Source organism: Mus musculus, chromosome 12 (assembly GCF_000001635.26).
Source record: "Mus musculus strain C57BL/6J chromosome 12, GRCm38.p6 C57BL/6J".
NCBI lineage: Eukaryota > Metazoa > Chordata > Mammalia > Rodentia > Muridae > Mus > Mus musculus.
Window position 1 is genome coordinate 55,564,933 of NC_000078.6, and position 23,777 is coordinate 55,588,709.

At 42.9% G+C, this 23,777-nt stretch overlaps 1 protein-coding gene across 1 annotated transcript; it reads left to right on the forward strand.

Moving 5' to 3' along the window:
* Nucleotides 1–272: 272 nt before the first annotated feature.
* Nucleotides 273–1,964, forward strand: Aldoart2 (aldolase 1 A, retrogene 2). The gene has a single exon (NM_001277340.1). The coding sequence runs from the start codon at nt 360–362 to the stop codon at nt 1,452–1,454; it is 1,095 nt and encodes a 364-aa protein (NP_001264269.1). The 5' UTR covers nt 273–359; the 3' UTR covers nt 1,455–1,964.
* Nucleotides 1,965–23,777: the final 21,813 nt, after the last annotated feature.

A 23,777-nucleotide genomic window follows, 5' to 3' on the forward strand; every position in this document is an offset into this window, starting at 1 on the left:
ATACAAAAAAGTAATTTTTGTGTCATTCTCTTAATTTCAGATGATCATTCAGTTATGAATATTAACTTCTGAGCTGGGCATGGCGGTGCGCACCTTTAATTCAGTACTTGAGAGTCAGAGGCAGGTGGGTCTTGTGAGGCTAGCCTGATCTACAAAGGGAGTTCCAGAGCCACATCTACCCACCCACCCCCAACCCCGTCCTCTGAGTAGGTTGCGTTCTCTCGGAACACGCCACAGAAACAGGTTCTAGTAACCCTAGCAGCATTCGCTCCACAGTTCTCTTGCTGCCCGCCTGCCGCAGCACTCAGCCAATCCACCACCTCCTGTGCCAGGACGGCGCTACTACTACCACCGGCACCATGTCTTACCCCTACCCAGCACTGACCCCGGAGCAGAAGAAGGAGCTGTCTGACATCGCTCGCCGAATTGTGGCTCCGGGCAAGGGCATCCTGGCTGCAGATGAGTCCACTGGAAGCATTGCCAAGCGGCTGCAGTCCATTGGCACCGAGAACACCGAGGAGAACAGACGCTTCTACCGTCAGCTGCTGCTGACTGCCGACGACCGTGTGAATCCCTGCATTGGGGGTGTGATCCTCTTCCATGAGACACTGTACCAGAAGGCAGATGATGGACGTCCCTTCCCCCAGATTATCAAGTCCAAGGGTGGTGTTGTGGGCATTAAGGTGGACAAGGGCGTGGTGCCCCTGGCAGGAACTAACGGCGAGACCACCACCCAAGGGCTGGATGATCTGTCTGGACGCTGTGCTCAGTACAAGCAGGATGGGGCCGATTTTGCCAAATGGCGCTGTGTGCTGAAGATTGGGAAACACACCCCCTCAGCCCTCGCCATTATGGAAAATGCCAATGTTCTGGCTCATTACGCCAGCATCTGCCAGCAGAATGGCATTGTACCCATTGTGGAGCCAGAAATCCTCCCTGATGGCGACCATGACTTGAAGCACTGTCAGTATGTAACTGAGAAGGTACTGGCCGCTGTCTACAAGGCTCTGAGCGACCACCATGTCTACCTGGAAGGAACCTTACTGAAGCCCAACATGGTCACCGCAGGCCATGCTTGCACTCAGGTATTTTCCAGTGAAGAGATTGCCATGGCAACTGTCACAGCACTTCGTCGCACAGTGCCCCCTGCTGTCCCTGGAGTCACTTTCCTGTCTGGAGGACAGAGTGAAGAAGAGGCATCCATCAACCTCAATGCTATCAACAAGTGTCCCCTGCTGAAGCCGTGGGCCTTGACTTTCTCCTATGGCCGAGCCCTGCAGGCTTCTGCCCTAAAGGCCTGGGGTGGGAAGAAGGAGAACACGAAGGATGCCCAAGAGGAGTACATCAAGCGAGCCCAGGCCAACAGCCTTGCTTGTCAAGGAAAGTACACCCCAAGCAATGAGTCAGGGGCAGCCGCCAGTGAATCCCTCTTCATCTCTAACCACGCCTACTGAGCAGAGGTGGCCTAAGGCTGCCCCTGCAGCACCCCAGGTCCCTGCCTACCCACTTGCTCTTGAGAAGAGGTAGCCTTCAGGCTCTCTCCCATCAACCCCTCTTGCCACCCCTCACGACTTTGGTGTGTGGTATTGTCTGTGAATGCTGACTGTCATCCCTTCCATCCCGCTGCCAGTCAACAACTATTTAAAGGGGGAAGGAGGAAGGGCCCTTTCTCTTGAAGATTTGCTGGGCGCGGAGGTGGCAGGTATCACATTTTTAGGGTATGTCTGTAATACCACTCCAGCCATCCCATGTGTTTTTAAAGTCTGCTTCAAACAGGTGTTTGTTTGTTTGTTTCTTTCTTTCTGTCTGGGAACTACTGTAACCTTGAAAATTCGAACTGTTTGGTCAGTGAGCACTCGCCAAACCTCGAGTCTACATATCAGCAAATGTGTTTCTGTTTAACTATCTTTTTACAGTCCTAAGAGAAATAAACATATAAAATAAACGCATCTCAATGCATAGCTGTGCAGGAGTACAGATGTTTTATTAATGAAAATGAATCCAGCTTTTGGTAAGTCATGGCGGCAATATAACGTTTCATTGTTTGGTCCTGTGCTAGACAGTCCCTGCTGTTCCCACAAATTCCTGTAATGCTTAATGGACATCTGGAAGAATTCAGCCAATTAATCGAACTCACATAGGAGCTAGGCTAATGGCTGTCTGAAAGGCAGATTACATTAAATCAAACTTGCAATATGAATGAAAGCACTTAATCATACATGCAACATTCATTAGATGCGACACAGCAAGTGTTTTGATTACTTTAATGAAAGATCAGGTAAAGTGCATCAGCTGAGCAGATTGAAAAGACAGCATGCTTACAAATGTTTGATTATGCCGAATATCAACAGAAACGGTGCCAGTAATTTATAGCAAAACATATTTGTGGGCGTCTAGAGCGGCTGAACACAGGGAAACGTAGAGCCAGGGTGCAGAGCAGTGATTAATAGACGACAGAACTTTAGTCAGGTGTCAGGAAGAGATGGGAGTTTAGTCATTTAGAGACACAGGCTCCTTCAGGTTGAGACTTGAAATCTCTGTGAACCCCAACTTCATTTGCTCTAAGGATCTTTGGTGAAGAGGCAGCACCAGCTTAGGGAACACCCCGACTTAAGAGAGGACTCACCTCTAACAGCGGGCTTTGAAATCTCTTAGCCGGAGTTGAAATCTTAGTGCTCACAGATACAGCTGGCCTCTAGAGCCATGAATATTTTTGACCGTCCTTGCATTTTCTCAGACACTCCCCACTATCATTCTAGAAAAGAAAACTTACAAAGGATATTTCCTTCATGTTAGTGGATTTATAAATTTTAGGAAATTTATAAATTTATGCAGTTTGTGTAGCCTTATTGTTTTTAGAAAATAAGGATAAATGATATATAATATAAAGTATATATTTTTTAATGTATTACATTTAATGCATAACATCTAATATATGTGGCTTTTAGAGCAGGGTCTTAGTTATGTAGCCCATGGTGCCCCTGAATTCAAAGTCTTCTCTCCTTTGTCTTCTAAGTACTAGGATCACGGGTGTGTACCAGTGTGCCCAGCTAATACATTTGGAATTAATTTTGTAATTAATAAAACTGTAAAACAATGAAAATTGCATTTTATACAACTACACATGACTTCTACAGTGAATATTAATATTAGAGAGGACTACCTTTAGAGACAGTGGCTTTAGTTTGTTAGCAGTGGAATTCTGAGAACAGAAATAGCGAGACACCTGGCAGGTCCTCCTTAGGCACTGTCTCCAATTCAAACTGACCTACAGTGAAGCAAGGATTCCATTGCTTTGATACCAGGGGAGACACCAAGACAGGAAGATGGGAGTTGTAGCCACAGGCGTTCATGATGCTCCATCCAGGAAACGATCACAGAGGAAAACGGAACCAGCAGCCATCCCAAACAAGAGATCATCTCAATCCAGAACACAGGCAAGCAGCCAGAAGCAGAGGTTTATGAATTTTCTGAAGAAGAGTGAGGAAAAGCTAGAACATGAGAAAATTGATATTTAAGCCTAACTTAGCTCACTTGACAAGAAATATGACCAGATAATTGAAAAGTCACTGTTCTAGGACAAAGTCTTCTTTAGCCTCTTCTGGCTGCTGCAACAAAGCACTATGGACCAGGAGGCTTATGCAGAACCCACAGCTATCCCTCACTGTGCTAGAAGGTGAGAAGTCCAAGGTCAGAGCTCCTGCAGGCTGTGTCTCTAGTGAGGGTTTGCATTCTGAGTCTCAGGCTGTGCTTCCCTCCTGTGTCTTTACTGGAGAAGGGTTGGGGTTCCCTGGGGTTTGCCCTATGACCTCACCACCTGCCAAAGGCATTGCTTCCTAAAGCCACGCCCTTAGTGCTCTGTGTCGGTGTATGAATTTTGGAGTCACGTGTATTAAGACCATTGAAAAGTATGGCAGAAACATATATGACTGCTATTGTGTTTTCCTGCATTGCATTTGCATTTACGGAAAGGGAAAGGAAAGGAGGCTGGACCAGAGGTAGCCATTATTTATCTCCCACCCCTCTTTCCTTTGAGACAGGGACTCATTCATGCCCCCAGGTTGGCCTCAACATATAACAGATGTAACCAAGAGTGACTTTAAGTTCCGATTCTCCTGTCTCTGCCTCCCAAATGCTGGGATTACAGTCATGCACCATCATGCCCGTTTTATCCATAATTGGGAATTAAACCTAAGGTTTTGTATATGTTATTAATTAATGAATCTACTCCCCGGATTTTATTTGAGAGAAGTCTTGTATATCTCAGGCTGGTCCTGAACTTGCTTCATAGCAAGTCTGGCTTGATCCTCCTGTCTCAGACTCTGATTACTGGAATTATAGGTATCTACTGACACACCCCGTGTATCTACTATCCCTTAACCCCTAGGGGCTTATGGGTAGATAACCATATGGCAGTATTATGTAATACTGCTTGCTTAAGTCTTCCATAAACATTTAGTTAAGTAACTTTAAGATGTCCATGTTGTCGGTCATTTCGCCGATTCATCATGAAAAAAAAAAAAAAAAACAACCAAAAAACCAAACCACAACCCAATATTATCTTAAACCATGCTTTGTTCAAATTATTTGTGCGGAATTATAGTGGTGTATTATAATTTTAGAATGTCAAGTTATTAATGCCCCTGTTTGAAAATACAATAATGATTTTAATTCACTCAGGCGAGTCAAACTGAAAGCCCACATTTTTCTCCTTGAGCAAGCCCTCCCTCCATCTCTTGGACTAGATGACAAGCAGCTGGCAAACTGAATCTTTCTGCAGCATTAACTTGAACCTCACTTACCCTGGAGACCCCTCCTATGATACGACCTCCTCTGATAACAATCCCTGTCGTCTTCTGGTCTGCCCACCCACCCGAAGGAACCGGTCACAGGAAGAGAGTACAGCTGTCTACAGTCAGATCTAGGCTCTGCTCATTTCTCGACTATCTTGACCACTTTGTTGAACTTGGCTGGTGATCAAAGAACTCGAGATGTCTTCCTCTTTCCTGGACAGCTGTCTTGTGAAAAGTGGGAAGTAATTCTACTCAGAGTCAATGGTTTTATTTATTTAGCATTTCTGGGTTTGTTTTCTTTCCTTTGAGAATAAAATCTTTGTGTGTGTATGATGTGAGTGTGTGCATGCATGTGTTGTGGTGTGCATGCAGAGGTTAAAGGACGACTTTAGGCATGGTCTTTACCTTTCCTCCATGAGACAGGGTCTCAGGTTCTGTTTCCTACACCTAACTACCTGGTATTGCAGATGCATGCTCCCGCCCCCAGCTTCGAGTGAGTTCTGGGCATCTGAGCTCGGATGCCCATGAGTGCCTGAGTCGAGTGCCTGAGTTTGCTCAGTAAACCATCTCTGAGCCTCTGAGTTTGTGTTTTGAAGATGGGACCTTTCTATGTAGCCCAGGCTGGCCTTGAACTTATGGAGATCCTGCCTCTGCCTCCTGCCTACTGACTTATTTGCAGGCATGCTTCTCTGTACCTGGTGTTATTATTCTCCCATCAAAGGTTGTTCACCCTCCAAACTCTATTGGGTGTGAGCTAGGATAGGGAGGACATTGTATTTTACCATCCCATCCTGACCAGGCTTTCTCTACAGATGCTTGAGCCATGTTGAAGTGAAAACTTCTAGTTCTTTGGAAAGTTAGTTATGCCAAATGATGTTTTGCTGGGTTGCACAGGTGAAAGGATGTCTTGATATAGCAGACACGTGAAAAGACTCAGGATGGAGGAGTATAAATATGACCCCACAGACAGCAGAGGACGAGCACTGAGCTTTGGTTTGACTTGTTCCGCCTCGCTATTCTTCACTAAAGACACACGTGTATTGGTTTGCCTTACATAGCGTTGTTGGGCCCAACTTGTGATAACTCGGGAACTGAGAGAAATTCATCCAAGAACTGCCTGTGAGGTTCCTGTAGCAGCTGTTGCTTCTGCAGCCTCACCTCAGGCCGGTTGGCAAGCCTGGTAGTTTCCTCAGGACTGAACTGTGGCTGCCTGGTGTCTGCTTGCTGAAAGGACTGGACTGTAGCTGCTGGTTCAGGCCTGGTGTCTGCCTGCCTAAAGGACTGGTCTGAAGCTGCTGAATCCTGTTTGTCGTCTGCTATGGGACTGAACTGCTGTCCAAGAAGATCAGGCTCACTCTCAAAGAACTACTGCTGAACAGGTCCACCTCCTCCATATCCTAATAACTTTTCCCTTCCACTATCTTGCTGAGTGCTGGGCCAGAGGAAAGGTTAGACCCTTATTAAAAGCAGGTTGCAAAAAAACGGATGCCTACACAGTGTTTCATTTTAATTTCTGTTAAGTTCGCATCCCCGGCTCGTTTCTAATGGAGACGACAAAGCCTTTTGTTGACCTGCCCCACCGAGCCAGACAAGAGCTAACGCATCTCCACCGCTTCCTTGAGAGGGATGGGAAAGCAGAGGTTAAGCAAGTCTCTCAAGCTAACAAAGCAGGTTTCCCAGCCGGGATGAGAAGTCCCTTGTGTGTGTGTGTGTGTGTGTGTGTGTGTGTGTGTGTGTGTGTGTGTGTGTGGTGTGTTCCAGTCAGCTTCGGTATACTAAACTTTCCTTGGATGCCCTGTCTTTCCTCTGTCACCGTTGTCCTTTGCCTGCAGGTGCTTCTCAGTGTGGCTTTTTAAAGTTTTTTTAAAAAGTTTCTCAGTGTTTGAGACAGGGGCACCAACCAGCCTTGATTTCTGTGATCCTCCTGCCGCAGACTTTCAAATGCTGGGATTATAGGCATAAGCCACATCCGACTAATCTGCAAGTTGTGTAGTATAATCGCTTATTAATAATCACAGAAGAGCTCAGGCAGAATTTTACATGACTATCCATTAAAACCTACTCACATCAGCTTCCAGGGCTTTGCCAGGCGGCTCTTAGGATATCGGCTCTTTCAAGTTCAGAAACGGTGGGCGGAGACACCAATTAGATTGGGTTCCATTTGGCTCAGAGACTTCTGCAGTGCGTGATCTAAGGAAGCCTACGGTTTTGTTTTATTTAATTGCCTGGAATCATCTACTGAAGACTTAGTATGAGTAAATCATTGTGTTGAGCACTTTGTAGAGAGGCACAATCAGTTCCTTCGCTCGATGAGGTCACATGTTTAATCAATGCAAGCATAGAGCTGGTGGCTAGAAGAATGTGAGGTCCCAGGCTTGAAGTGGTGTCCAGCGATGTCCTCACATAAAGATGTGTTGGGAGCTGGTCGAGGGGAGGCTCTTTAGGCCTAAGATTAAATCATCTTTAGGGGCTCAGTCACAAAACAGGCCACACCGCAGTCAGTTCCCGGGAATGATCTCTGATTCGGTGGCACTTAGACTACAGTGGGGTCATAAAGAAACTGAAGAAAGCAGAACTAAGCTTCAACATTCAGTAGCGCAACAATATTTCTTCTCAACAGCCAAACAAAATAAATAAACAAAAAAGGGAAAAGGCCCTCTTGAGAGGGGCAGGAGGGCACGTGGTGAGGCAGTTTTGTTTCCATTAGCTCCTGCATCAAAGGCTTTTAAAGTACTTTACAAAACATTGTGCCTCACCCTCTGTGAGAGGGTTATTATCTCCAGAGAAAGGTGGAGGGAAGGGGGAATAAAAGTTTCCTTCTTTTGTGCCAACTATTTTGTGGAGTGTTTGAAATGAGACTTGAAGCTAGAGGCGAGGGAGAGGAGGCTGGAAGAATTTGTAATTGAGGGGGCATAATTTCACAGGGCAGAAGTGTTTAGAGACCGCTAATGCAGGGCATCTTCATTTCCAGTGAAGCGCAAGAAGAGCCCTGGGCTGCTGCAACACCTCTGCGTATCCTGCAAAGAGCAGTTCCAGCTTCGGCAGACCCTCCACTCTCAGCAAAGATGTTCAGTGAGAACTGCCATGATGAGGATTCGCACGGAATTGTCCAAAAATGTGTCCACATTGTTCCTCTAAGCACACAGGCTTTCTTGGGTAGAATATTAAATATTTGCAGGGTGCAGTGCAGATTTCTGTGCACATACTTAGAGAGACTTGTCATGGCCTGAGTCTACTCAGGTTCCTTTCATCCCCTGTTCTCCTTGTTTGTTAATATACCACTTTTTCCTGTGATTTGTTTCATGGAATTTCCATGAATGAATTCTATGCATGAAGAATAGATGTGATAGCTTAATAAGAAAAACACTGCATTTCCATTTATAAAAAAGTCTACAAAATCTAGTTACATAGTAACTTCTTGTGAAGATGCTCAGTCCTAATATTGCTGTTGAGAAAAATGGCACTCATACTTATTTGTCTATATATTTATATTTATGTGTGTGTATGTGTACCTGTCTTTTTGGTTATGTGCCATGTGTATGCAGTTGCCCATGCTGGCCAGAAGAGGGTGCTGAATCCTCTGGATCTTGAGTTTCAGGCAGTTGTGAACTGACTAATGAGACTGTTGAGAACTGAACTCAGGTCCTCTGAGAGAGTGGCAAGTGCTCTTAAATGTTGAGACATCTCCAGTCTGGTTGGAAATGCACATTATCTCTGCTCCACCCCCCACACCCACACCCAACCCCAGAGTTTCTCTGTGTATCTTTGACTGTCCTGGAACTTGCTCTGCAGATTAGGCTGGCCTTGAACTCACAAAGATCAGACTAGCTTTGGGATTAAAGGCATGCACCACCAACACCCAGCTACCAAATATACTTTTAAAAGGATGATGGTCTCACTCTTATCCAGGATGGCTAGCCATGATTTTCTGTGTTCTAATGATCCTCCTGCCTCAGCCCTCTGAGTGGATGACATGATGACACTTGTGAGCAGTTAATATGGACACACACACACACACACACACACACACACACTACACATCTGTGTATCCACATCTATACATGTATGTTTATATGTACTTTGGAGGGCAGTATTGGGTTGAACCCAGTTGCCCTGCCATGCAGAACAAACACTCCACCACTGAACCACAGCCCTAGGTTGTTCTCATTTTATTTCATTTTTAAAAAATGGCCTTCACACTCAAACATTCACTGCATGCTTGCTCCATTCTAGGGAAACCAGGACACAGTGGGAAGCCTGGTCAGCCCTGAGGTTGCTAGGCAATGCGCTCCACGCTTTTCCCCAGGGGGCGGGGCCTAGAGGAAAGCCGGATAGGCTCTGTGCCTTGACCCAGCCCAGATGCTGGAGTCCATTCCCTGGCTCTGAGATCCGGGACGCTGCTTTCTCTTCAGTTCTGGCTGTGTGGAACCCCAAGGCCCTCAGCTGAGAGAACCTTCTATACTGCTGTAGGAGTGTTCACTTCTTGGAGTTTCTGGAGGGCAGAAGTCCATGATGAAATGTCCTCAGGTAGGCAGAGGACAATTCTGTGATGGCCACTTCTGGTTCCTGCTGGCAGCTGGCATCCTTTGGCTTGTAGCTGCTTCTTCCAGTCTCCGCATCTGGGCACATGCTCTCTCTCCTGACATTTATAAATATATTTCACACATTTGTACAAGGTGTCTTGATCATATGCAACCTAAATCCTCCCTCCCGCCCCCTCCTCCCGGTACCCTCCCTGTATGACTCCTCCCCTAAGCTGAAACCTCCTCAGCTAGGGGTAGAACGCCATCATCTCCTCCCTCATGGATCCGGAATGCTGTTTGACTTGATCTTGCCGGAGTAACCATGGCTGCAGTGTGGTCCCAGGTGCAGTGTGTAGCGTGCTCTTTGCTGGGTTTACAGTCTTTCTGCCCCTTTTCTGAAATGTTCTCGGAGCCTCGAGGGATTAGTAGAGATGTTCTCACTTAGGACTGAGCACCCAGTAATTTCATATTTTCAGGCCTGACCAGGCTTCCCACTGTGCCCTGGTTTCCCTAGTTACCAAATAAGTAGTAACTTATTTTGACTAGGTATGAGTCCCTGCTGTAACTACTACCCACTGCAAAAGGAAGCTCCCTTCACTAAGGTTGACGGTATGCCGTATACACACGACACATTGTTTGACAATACATCTTTACATGATTTTAGAGAGGTGTCAGAGGTTGAAACAGTCAGAAAGTGAACTTGTCCATCAATAAGTTGTTGCTGAAAGTAGAGATGAATCCTATTGATCTGGATCTGTCTCAGTCAGCTGCTGGTAGAGCCTCTCAGAGGACAGCCAGGCTAGGCTCCTGTCTGCAAGTACAATATGGCATCAGTGATAGTGTCAGGGATTGGTGTCTGCCCACAGGATGGGGTGGTCATTGGATGGCCTTTCCCTCAGTCTCTGCTCCATTTTTGTTCCTGTAAATTTTTTTTAGACAGAAATAATTCTGGGTTAGAAATTTTGAAGATGGGTGGGTGGTCCCATGCCTCAACTGGGGGCCATGTCTATCTCTGGAGGTGGTCTCCTCAGGTTCTATCTCCCCTCTGTTGGGCATTTCTGCTAGTGTCATCCCCATTGAGTCCTGTGAGCCTCTCACATCCCAGGTCTCTTAGCCATTCTGATTGGTGTAAGGTGGAATCTCAGAGTTGTTTTGATTTGTATTTCCCTCATGACTAAGGATGTTGAACATTTCTTTAAATGCTTCTTGGCCATTTGAGATTCCTCTGTTGAGAATTTTCTGTTTAGCTCTGTATCCCATTTTTAAATTGGGTTATTTGTTTTTTTTAGGAGCCTCAGGATATTGAAAACAATTCACAACAATAAAAGAACTTTCAGGGGAATCACCATCCATGACCTCAAGCTGTACTACAGAGCAACAGTGATAAAAACTCCATGGTATTGAAGACCCAGAAATAAACCCACACACCTATGGACACTTGATCTTTGACAAAGAAGCCAAAACCATACTGTGGAAAAAAGAAAGCATCTTCAACAAATGGTGCTGGTCTGACTGGCTGTCTGCTTGTAGAAGAATGAAAAAAGATACATATTTGTCACTTTCTACAAAGCTCAAGCAAGTCTAAGTGGATCAAGGACCTCCATATACAACGGGATACAATGAATCTAATAGAAGATAAAGTGGGAAATAGCCTTGAACGAGTTGGCACAGGGGAAACTTTCCTAAGCAGAACACCAGTGGCTCAGGTTCTAAGATCAAAAATCGATAAATGGGACCTCATGAAACTGGAAACTTCTGTAAGGCAAAGGACACAGTCAATAGGGCAAAACTACAGCCTACATATTGGGAAACAATCTTCACTAACCCTACATCTGATAGAGAGCTAATATCCAAAATATACAAAAAACTCAAGAAGGTAGACTCCAGAAAATCCACCTTATTTTTTGAGATGGGCTCTATCACTGACTCAGCTAGGGTACCTGGCCAGCCAGCTCCAGAGCATTGCCTGACTCCCCACACCCCCACCTATGCTGGGCTTACGGATATATGCTGCCATCCTGCTTTGTTATTGTTTAAGAACTTATTTTTATTTTTAATTGTGTGTATGTACCTATGTGTCTCTGTGTTTGTGAGTTCAGTGCCCACAGAGACCAGCAGAGCTTTTTGGATCCTCTGGAGCCTGAGCCACAGGCAGCTGGGAGCTGCCCGACATGGGTGTTGGGAACTGTCCTCTAGAACAGCAGGAAGAATTCTTAACTGCAGAACTATCTCCCCAGCTCTAAAGATAAAGAGTTATAATATATATGTATTTAGTTTATACTTATAGATCATTATTGTTATTATTGAATTTTTGAGACGAAATCTCACTACATAGCCCTGGCTCTCTTGGAACTCTCTATGTAGACCAGGCTAGCCTCCACCTGACAGTGATGTTTGCCTCTGACCCCTGAATGCTGGCACTAAAGGTTTGCACTATGCTGCCCAGCCTATCTGCTACGTTAACAATCTCTCCTACTCCACAAAACAGTAACAATCATGCCTTCAGACAAATCTGCCTATTGGCAAACATGACTGTCCTTACCTAAAAGCACTCCAGTTACCGTGCACACAATCAGGCAAAAGCTTTCTTAATGATTGACAATTCTGATATGCAATGATATTTAGGCCAATATTATAATTGCCCCTCTGTAAAGTCCCTAGAGAAGCAGACAGGATAAAGGAAATGTAACCAACACTTAATATTTATCTTTCCCTGTCCCAATAATACTTCCTAACAGAGTATTTAATGCCTTTCACTAAAAGAAGCTTGGTTGATATCTAATAATAGAATGTCAAAAAGCAAAAAAATATTATAATTGATCCCATGAGTTACCATGTCTTTCATAAATAAACAAATAAACAAAACAAAACAAAACAAACAAACATTTAGACACGTTTCCAGGGAGAGCAGTGGCGCTCAGAGGACAGCTCAGGTCTTCTGAATTCCCTCTTTGTATCTTTCTCCTGGGTTTTGGTCACCTTATTTTTGTTATAGAATATTAATATTCATATAGAAACTTCAGCTACACTCTTCTGGTAAAGGAGATGATTTTCGTAAGTAAATAATTACAAGCTTTGTATTTGTTCTGTCTCCCTCGGCTTGTTCGAATCTTCCCACAAGTAGCCGTCTTCTGAGCTGAGTGCAGTGTGTCCCACAAAGCTTCACACACACTTAGTGGGTACATTGTCCCATGGCAGTTTTTGACTGGATTTTAAAATCTGGGTTTGTTGTAAGCATTTCCAGCAACAACCCTAGAGCATACGGAGCTACCACAGCAGCTCAAGGATGAAATTAAGATAGCAACACTGAAGGGAGGCAGAAGTTCGCTCATCTCTCTCTTTTTCTGGAAACACGCTTTGCACATGTGCCGACTTTGTCAGCTAGCCTAGTGTCTCTCTTGTCTCAGAGTTAATGCATATTTTAGATGAATTCCACTTGTGAAGATCAGCTATAGACTTCAAAGGCCATCATCTGTAAGTGAAATCGAGACAACAATTTTATCACATTTATCACATCTGTCTGATGCCAGATGATGAACTTCGTTTGCTTGTTTACTTTGGCTATTTTTTGTTTGTTTGTTTGTTTGTTTTTGAGATAAGATTTCACTGTGTAGTTTGGCTGTCTTGGAACCCATTATGCAGACCAGTCTGGCCTTGAATTCTCAGTCTGGCCTTTGCTTCCTGGATGTTGGATTAGAGGTGTGCATCACCAAGTCTAGAATATTTGGCTATCCTAACATAAAAAGAGCCTGTGTGTGTGTGTGTGTGTGTGTGTGTGTATGTGTGTGTGTGTGTGTTTGGAACAGAGTCTTGCTATTTAAGCTAGACTGGCCTTGAATTTACTATGCCCAGGATATACTTAAACTCAATCATCCTGCTTTAGCCTCTCAAGTGCTAGGATTACAGGCATGCAATCCAACCACACTGGACACAACCATAATTTTTATTGGATGAAGTACAATGACCACTCTTCTGTAACTCAAGCTATAATAACATTTCTCAATAAAATAATGTCTAACATATCTCATTATTAGTTTCTGATATAAAATTCAATTTCAAATAAATGTTATCATTTACCAAGAAATCTAGTATTATAGATTAAAAGCAGATAAAAAGGAAGATTTTTTTTCTACATTTTTCTCTCAATGCAGTAAAACACTGCCTTATGCTATCTCTTACCATGGTTTCTGTAAGAATGTTGCCGGATGAAACTGTGGAATGGATGAAGCACATAGTTTCAATTAGCCTGTCAGATGCAAACCTTTTGGAAACTAGGCTTTGATTGACTCAGATACTTGCCTGCTTGTTGCACAGAACATGTTGTTAAGTGAAGGGAAGAATAATGTCTCCAATTGCAAAATAGAGGGAGTTTGGGGCTGGCAGAATGCAATTGCCCAAGTTAGAGCCAGCCAAATTGATCTGAAATCATTTAGATATAACAATGTGATGGGTGGCGGGCAGCATTTGTTCATGAAGACAGATAATGTCAGGCAAATCTGATTTATTTGGTCTTATAAAATTACTCAACAAGTTGGTGGGTGCAGAAAACTCCATGGACAAACATATATCTAAATGTTTGTAAAAGCCTTTGATGTGGATCTGCAGGGGATGAGTGTAATTGAATGTCGGGAAGATGCTGCCCAGATAACAATGCAACTGTGTGCCCATCAGATTTAAGCCAGAACGATCATAAAACAGATCATAACGTCTAACTAATGTATTTGGCACAGACAATAAAAAGGGCCAGCATCTTTGCAGATCAACGCTGTAACGACACATATGAAAATGATTTAGTCCACTTATATCTGCTCTTTCTTTCTTCTGGAGGTGCACATGTGAGAGGTTTGTCTAAAATGCCTCAAAACCCCATCCAAATGAGCTATGACTTTGTCTTCCACTGAGAGTCACAGGATTTGGAATTCGTGGCTGTCTGCAAAGGCATTATAATAAAGCAGCCTTCAGGCTAGATGGTTTTTTAAAGTAGGGTAAAGTTGAGTGAAAAATCTTATTTACATAAATTTCCTAGTAGATTTTTGAGAGCTGAAAGATAATTTTTAAGAAACTAACCATAGTAACTGCCATACTTTGAGTGTGTGAGAGAGAATCAGCAAATAATCAGAAACTATTAAAAAAAGGAGATAAGGAGGAGAGTGGAATTCATTTGGGTGTGTTTTGTTTAGTGTTTTGTATATATTCTATGTATTACTTCAGAGGTGACAATAAAAAAAATGTAATGAGGTGGCTGCTAACCAGTCAGAAATGAGGCAGGACCACAGAACTAAACCCCAGTCCTGAGAGCCTGCCATGGTGGACTTTCGGGTTGAGTTGGAAGGTGATGGGAAGGTGGGAGGGTTTGACTGAGGCTGGAGGAGTTGAGCGAGCTAGAGAGAGAGAGAGAGACAGAGAGACAGAGACACAGACACAGAGAGACACAGAGGGAGGGGAGGGGAGAGGGAGAGAGGGGGAGGGAGAGAGGGAGAGAGCACTGGAAAGCCTTCAATAACATAACAGAAGAAATAGGGAAAGTAGTGCCTTTGTGCCTGCTGATCAGCAGCGGATAGGTACACTCATTCTGAAAGATGGTTTGCGATATTTAGTAAAAACTTTGAAGGTGCTTAATTTAGTATTTCTTAGATAAATTTCCCAGCGAAAAGGAACGAGCTGGCAGCGGCAGGGGTGGCTCTGCAGCATCTTGCTGCTCTTGCAGAGGACCTGAGCTTGGTTTCTAGCATCCACATCTTAGAACCATCGACAGCTCCAGGTCTGATACCTCTTCTGATGCCCTCGGGTTCTGCACACACATCCTGCCAAACTTGCACAGGCAAGACACACACACACACACACACACACACACACACACACACACACACACACACACACACACAGAGAGAGATAGAGATAGAGATAGAGAGAGAGAGAGAGAGAGAGAGAGAAGAAAAAAGCCGGGTTTCAAAGTGTCCTTTAAAACATTGTTGTTGCTGCTGTTATTTTTGTTGTTATTGTGTGTGCCCACACATGCACTTGAGCAGTTATGCCATGTATCATGGTGAGTATGGAGGTCAGAGGTGGAGTGTGGCGAGGTGAGTGTGGAAGTCATTTCTCTTCTTCCATTATGGACCCTGAGGGATTGAATTCATATTACTCATGTCATCAGACTTGGTGGCAAGATCTTTAACCCACCAAACCATACTGCTGACCCTGGAATGAATGGATGGATCCTTTCTTTCTTTCTTTCTTTCTTTCTTTCTTTCTTTCTTTCTTTCTTTCTTTCTTTCTTTCTTTCTTTCTCTCTCTCTCTCTCTCTCTCTCTCTCTCTCTCTCTCTTTCTTTCTTTCTTTCCTCTTCCTCCTCCTCCTCCTTCTTCCCCCCCTCCTCTCTCTCTTTCTTCTTATATACGTATGATTGTTCAGTGTGCATATATGATGCAGGCCAGAAGAGGGCATCAGATCCCATTACAGATGGTTGTGAGCCACCATGTGGTTGCTGGGATTTGAACTCAGGACTCCTGGAGGAGTAGACAGTCTTTTTAACCACTGAGCCATCTCTCCAGCCCCTGACCCTGGATTTAAAAAATATTTTTTTTAATCTACTGTAGTTCTTGGTGCAGACCCAGCTTAGCTTTTCTTGTCTACCCTTTAGCTTCCTCTCTAGCTCTTCTCCACTCCTTTGTGTCAGCCACAGAGCCTCAAAAATACTTTCTGCTGGACACAGCCGTCCCCTTCCCCCCAGTGCCCACACTGTATTGGCACTCGGGTAGATAATTTCCACCATCTTTCCTGTTCTCCACTATGATTTCTCCAGACTTTACTCTTAGTCCTGGAGCAGCCAACTTTCAGAAGCCCTCCCTTCCATGCTAGCTTCATTCCCTCAGGACTCTGCCTCTTGGTGAGGACTGTGGTACCCCTAGCTCTTTCTGGTGGCCCCTCTCAGCCTTTCCTCCTAACTCATCCTCATTCCTTTCTGTCACCCAATGGCCCACAGAAGCAGGCTCTACCAGAATCCCACAGCTACCTCAGCTGCTAAAGATCCAGAGAGGGCAATAGCAACCAAAGAATGGAACACCCACCCACCAAAGACAAGACCAGACATTGATTGACATTAAGAAACACCTCAAACATCTGAGATACTTAGATCTCAGAGCAAAAACATAAACATGACCAGCCAAGACAATACGTTTCCGCCAGAAGCCAGTAATCCTAGTGCAGTTGGCCCTGAGAAACATAGCTGCAGCACAAGACAATAACTTTGAAATATCAATTATAGATACATTCAAGGATCTTAAAGAATATATGAACAAATTCATTATCTACCTGTGAAAATCTGAAAATACACAAAACCAGAGTTGAGTGAAATAATGAAAAGAATTGGGCTGGAGAGATGGCTCAGCGATTAAGAGCACTGACTGCTCTTCCAAAGGGCCTGAGTTCAAATCCCAGCAACCACATGGTGGCTCACAACCATCTGTAATGATATCTGATTCCCTCTTCTGGTGAGTCTGAAGACAGATACAGTGTACTTAGATATAATTAAATACTTAGATATAAATAAATCTTTGGGCTGGAGTGAGCGGGGCCGACCCAAGTGAGCAGAGCTTCTGAATTCAATTCCCAGCAACCACATGATGGCTCACAACCATGTGGACAGCTACAGTGTACTCATATACATAAAATAATTAAATGAATCTTTAAAAAAGAAAAGAACTCAATAATGAAAGTAGACTTTAACAAAGAGACAGACGCAGTAAAGAAAATCCATACTGAAATAAAACGGGAAATGAAAAATTTAGAATGGCAAACAAACTCTTCAGAGGTAAGCCTCACCAACAGAGTATAAAACATGCAAGAGACGAAATAGATACCTTAGTAAAAAAATGTTAAATTCAAAACATTCTAGACACAAAATTTCCAGGAAATCTAGAACACTATGGAAAGACCAAATCTATGAATGATAAACATAGAGGAAGGAGAAGAAACCCAGGGGAAAGGCACAGAAGATATTTTTAATGGAATCATAGAAGACAGTTTCCCCAATCTAAAAAGGAGGCACCTATCAAGATTCAGGAAGTATACAAAATACTAAATCAACAGGGCTAGAAAAAACACTCCTTATGATATATAGTAATCAAAACACTTAATGGACAAAACAAAGAATGGATATTAAAAGCTACAATGGAAAAAGACCAATTGATAATAAAGGCAGACCCATTAGACTAATGTCTGACTTCTCAGAAGAATCTGAAAAAACAGAAGGAACTGGCCAGATGTTCTACATACTCTGACAGACCTCAGATGCTAGATTACTATACCCAGCAAAACTTTCAGTCACAATAGATAAAGAGAGAAAGACATTCCACAATAAAACCAATTTAAGCACTATATCTATAAATCCCTAACTTCAGAAGCCACTAGCAGGAAAACTCCAGTCTGAAGAGGTGAACCACACCTGAGATAACTCAAAGACTAAGTAATCTCACAGTAGCCCATCAAAGGAGAGGAGAAAGACAATCTGCACCACCACAACAAACTATCCATAGTCAACACTGCTCATGAATAACTCTCAATATCAATGGTCTCCATTCCCCAGTAAGAAGACACAGACTAACAGAATGGAAAAAGAAATCAGGATCCATCCTTCTGCTGCATTCAAGAAACACAACTTAATATCAACGGTAGACATCACCTCATGAGGAAAAAAAAAACATATATTCCAAACAGATGGACCCAAGAAGCAAGTCAGTATACCTGTTTTTAATATCTGATAATGTAGACTTCAAACCAAAACTAATCAGAAGAGACAGAGAAGGACACTAGATACTATCAAAGGACAAATTCACCGAGAGGATATTGCAATTTTAAATATCTATGCACCATACATAAGGATACTCAAGTTCATAAAAGAAACACCACTACAGCTTAATTCACATATTGACTTCAATACCCAACTCTTACATAGACAGGTCATCCAGACAAAAACCAAACGGAAAAGTGCTGAAATTAAATCATATCACAAGCCAAGTGGACCTAGCAGACATCTACAGAACATTCTGCCCAAACATAGAAGAATATACTTTCTTCTGAGAAGTTCATGGAACTTTCTCCAAAATTGGACACAAAGCAAGTCTGAACAGATACAAGGAAACTATAATAACCTTTATAACCTGCATCCAACTGATCACTAGAGATTAAAGCTGAACAACAATAGAAACAACAGAAAGTATACAAACTCATGGAACTTGAACAACACACTGCTGAATGAAAAATCGAACAAGACAGAAATGAAGAATTAAAAACTGTTTAGAATTGAATGACAATGAAAACACAACATACCCAAACCGGTGGAACACAAGGAAAGCAGTTCTGAGAGGCAAGTTGACAGCACTAAGTGCTTACATTAAAGACCTGGAGAGATTCCATAGCTTTATCAACATACCTGAAAGCTTTAGAACAACAACAACAGATCACATGCCCAAAGAGTAGATGGCAAGAGAGAATCAAACTCAGGGCTGAAATCAATGAAATAGAAACATCAACAGCAAAAGCAATACAAAGAATCGATGAAACGAAGAGTTGGTTCTTTGAAAAAAAAAATCAGTAAGATTAATAAAGCCCTAGCCAAATTAACTAAAAGAAGGAAAGAGGACAAAATTAATAAGCCTAGAGATGAAAGTGGGGACACTACAAGAGGCACCAAGGAAATCCAGAGAACCATGAGGACATAACTTTAAAAATCTGCATTCCACCAAACTGGAACACCAAAAGGAAGTAGATGGGTTTCTTCATATAGATGATCTATCAAAGTTAATCAAGATGAAAAGCAATTTAAACAGACCTGTAACCTCTAGTTAAATATAAATAGTAATTAAAAGTCTACAACCAACAAAACCCAGGGCTAGACTGAGTCAGTGAAGAACTCTACCAGATCTTCAAAGAAGAATTAATGCTGATATACCTCAAAATATTCTGCAAAATAGAAGCTGAATGAAAGTTTCCTATTCTTTTTATAAAACCACTCTTACCCTAATTCCAAAACCACACAAAGACCCAGCAAAAAAGGACATTACAGACCAATATCCTTCATGGTTATAGGTGCAAAAAAAATCTTAACAAAAATACTTATAAATTGAACACAAAAACATATCAAAAAGATCATCCATCATGGTCAAGTAAGCTTCATCCCAGAGGCACGAAAGTTGTTTAACTAAGTCAGGAAATATAGCCCACCACACGGAGAGGCTGAGAGACAAAGCCACACGATCAGCTCCTTAAGATGCAGAACACATCAGGGCTGGTGATACCTCCAGAAGTTCTTTTACTGTCCAGGATTGTTTTGGCTACACTGGTGTACTGGCTGGTTTTGTGTGTCAACTTGACACAAGCTGGCGTTATCACAGAGAAAGGAGCCTCCCTTGAGGAAATGCCTCCATGAGATTCAGCTGTAAGGCATTTTCTCAATTAGTGATCAAAGGCAGGGGGAGGGCCTAGCCCATGGTGGGTGGTACCATCCTAGGCTGGTTGTCCTGGGTTCTATAAGAAAGTAATCTGAGCAAACCAGGAGGAGCAAGCCAGTAAGCTGCATCCCTTCATGGCCTCTGCATCAGCTCCTGCCTCCAAGTTCTTGCCCTGTGTGAGTTCCTGTTCTGACTTCCTTGGTGATGAAGAGCAATGTGGAAGTGTAAGCTGAATAAACCCTTTCCTCCCTAACTTGCTTCTTGGTCATGATGTTTGTGCAGGAATAGAAACCCTGACTAATACACCTGTTTTTTTTTTTCCATATAAAGTTGAGAATTGTTTTTTTCAAGATCTGTGAAGAATTGTGTTGGAATTTAGATGGGGATTACGATGAATCAGTAGATTGCTTTTGGTAAGATGGACATTTTCACTGTTAATCCTACCGATCCATGAGCAAGGGAAATCTTTCCATTTTTTTGATATCTTTTTCAATTTCTTTTTTCAGGGACTTGAAGTCCTTGTCATACAGATCTTTTACTTGCTTGCTTAGAGGTACACCAAAATATTTTATATTATTGTGGCTATTGTGAAGGATACGGTTTCTCTAACTTCTTTCTCAGCCCATTCATTGCTTGTGTAGAGGAGGGCTACAGTAGTTTTTTTTTTTTTTGTTTGTTTGTTTGTTTTGGGTTTTTTTGAGTTAATTTTGTATACAGCCACTTTGCTGAAGGCAGAGACTAAGCTACCAACCCAAGAGCACACACAGGCCCTTGGCCCATATGCAGCAGAGGGCTGCCTTGTCTGGCCTCAGTGGGAGAGGGTGTGCCTAATCCTGCAAAGACTTGATGCATCAGGGTTGGGGGATACCCCTGGTGGTTCTGCTTTCTCAGAGGAGAAGGGGTTAATGGGGGAGGAACTCTCTGAGGGAGGACTGAGAGGGGGACAGCATTTGGGATGTAAATAAAGAATGCAGAAAAGACCTTTGACACAACCTGACACCTCTCCATAATAACGTCCTAGAGAGACTAGAGACACAAGAGACATACTTTAATATATTGAAGACAATTTACAGTAACCCCACAGCCAACATCAGCCTAGATGGAGAGATACTCAAAGCATTTCCACTAAGTTCAGGAACATAATAAGGTTGTCTTCTCTATGTATACCTGTTCAATATAATACTGAAAGTCATAGCTACAGCAGTAAGACAACTGAAGGAGATTGAGGGATACAGGCAGAAAAGAAAGAAGTCAAAGTATTTGTATTTAGATAAGATTTGTTACATAAAAGACCTTAAAAACTCTACCAGGAAACTTCTACATTTGATAAACAGTTTCATCAAAGTAACAGGATACAAAATTAACACACAAAAAGCAGCCATTTTTCTACCTATAGATGAGATATATAGATTGAGAAAGAAATCAGGGAAACAACACCTTTCACAAGAGCCTCAAAAATTAAGATGTTTTGAGGTAACTTTAACCAAGAAAGTGAAAGATTTGCATGATTAAAAACATTTAGACACTGAAGAAAGAAATTGAAGAAAATATCAGAAGATGGAAAAATTTCCCATGCTCATGGATCAGAGGATTAAAATAGTAAAAATGGCCATCCTATCAAAATCAATGTACAGATTCAATACAAGCTCTGTCAAAATTCCAAGTCAATTCTTTATAGATCTTTAAAGGACAATTTTCAGCTTTATATGGAAACATAACAAAACAAAACAAAACAAAACAAAACAAAACAAACAAACAAACAAACAAAAAAACCCAAGCAACAAGATAGCTCAAACAGCCCTGAATAATAAAAGAGCTGCTGGAGGTATCACCACCAGATCTCCATTGTAGCACAGAGCTATAGTAATACAGACAGCGTGGCATGGGTGTAAGAAGAGACGCACTGATCAATGGAATGAACCTGAAGGCCCAGAATCCACGTACCTATGACCACCTGATTTTTGATGGTGAATCCCAGAAATAAACACTGGAGAAAAAGACAGCATCTTCAGCAATTGGTGCTGGTCACGCTGGATGGCTGGGTGCAGAAGAATCCAAGTGACCCACATTTATCATCCTGCACGGAACTCAACTGCAGATTGATCAAGAACCTCAACAGAAGACCAGACACCCTGAATCTGATTGAAGAAAAAGTGGAGGGGAGATGAACTTGAACTTACTGGCACAGGAAATGACTTTCTGAACAGGACACAGGCACTGATAGTTCCTGCCCTCGGGGACCTCGTGAAGCTGAAAAGCTTCTGCATGGCCAAGGACACCACCGTTCAGGCACAGTGATCACCTACAGCATGGGAAAAGATCCTTATACAACCGATAGAGGGCTAGTCTATAGTGTAACCTCCCTCAAGCCTGAAGCTGGCTGAGCCAGACCTCGACTTTGCTGCCACTAAGGAGATTACCTAGGGTGAAGCCTGCCTTCCTAGATCACTCTATTGTTCAGCCACTGGCCTGTTCCTCTTCAAGATACTGCTACCTGCTGGGAGGTCGCTGAGCTATGCCTGAGACTACACCCTATCCTGCACGTGGTCACCTGCAGCTGGGCTCCAAGAATGAATTGGCGGGAAAGGGCCTCCCCCCTCCTTTATAAGCGCATTCGCCATTAAACATTTGAGCCTTGATCAGAACCTTGTCTTGGCTCCATTTCTCTCTCGTCCACCTAGTTCTGCTCTCCTTTCGGCCCCGGTTTGCTTCCCAGGTGAAACCCAGTTCATGTGAGCTGCAGGTTGGTTTCCAACACTATATAGTATGCAATGAACTAAAAAGCTAAGCTTCAAATCAATTAAAAATGGGATATAGATCTAAACAGAGAGTTTTCAAAAGATGTAACACAAGTGGCTGAGAAACAAAGAAATGTTTCCATTAAATTAATGCTACTCTAAGATTTAATCTTACACCACACAGAATGACCAAGATCAGTAACACAAATGACAGTACATCTTGTGAGGATGTGGACAAAGGGAACGCTTACTCATTATTAAGGGAGTGCAAACTTGCACAACCACTATGGAAATCAATGTCTCCGTTCCTTAGGAAGCTGGAAATTGATGGACCTCAAGATCCAGCTATAGCACTCATGGGCATGTACCCACAGGACTCTATCTCTCACTACAGAGACACTTGCTTAACCATGGTCATTGAATTTCTATTCATGATAGCCAGAAACTGGAAACAACCTACATTCCCCTCAACGGCTGAATGAATAGGGAAAATGTGTGGCATACTTCCTCAACTGAATATTGTTCAGCTCTCAGGGCAAATGAAATCAAGAAATTTATGGTACATGGATAGAGCTAGAAAAAAAGTATCCCAAATGAGTTAAGCCAGACCCCCAAAGACAAATATTGTTTGTTTTCTCTAATATGTGATGTTAGTTCTCAGGCCTTCAATATGTGTGCTACAGTCTGAATAAACTCAGAGGTTAGGTACGTAGTAAGGGAGTAGGGGAGGGATGTTTGCAGAAGAGGAGTGGGGAGATTATGAGAGTCAGAGGTGATGAACACTTTTAAGGAAGCAACATGATGCTCACAGAGATGAGACGGTGGCAGCATAGGCTCCAGCCAGATGGGGTCTTAGCACTGAGAGGGGTAAGTTTCTATGGGGTAACATTCCTGCCCAAAGAGCTCTTTACAGTTGATACCCACTAGCAGAGGAAAAACTAGTTTTCTCCAGTGGAGTCCCACTGGGTAAATTAACCATATCTCAGGGCAGGCCCGGATACCCAGGAGTACTTGGTCAATACAAAATGAACTCAATAATATTTTTGTAGATTTTTTGGGTTTCATTTTGCTTTGTTTAGTCATTTTGTCATTGATGTTTTGCTTGTTTATTTTATTTTATTTTATTTTATTTTTGGTGTGTCTCCTGTTTTTGTTTTTGTTGTTGTGTGAAGTTTCTAGGCCAAAACTTCACAAACATCAGGGCAGAGAGAACAGCAAGCAGACCGAGTAAAGTGCTGCTCTGCCCTGATGGACTCTCCCCGCTCGTGATAACGAG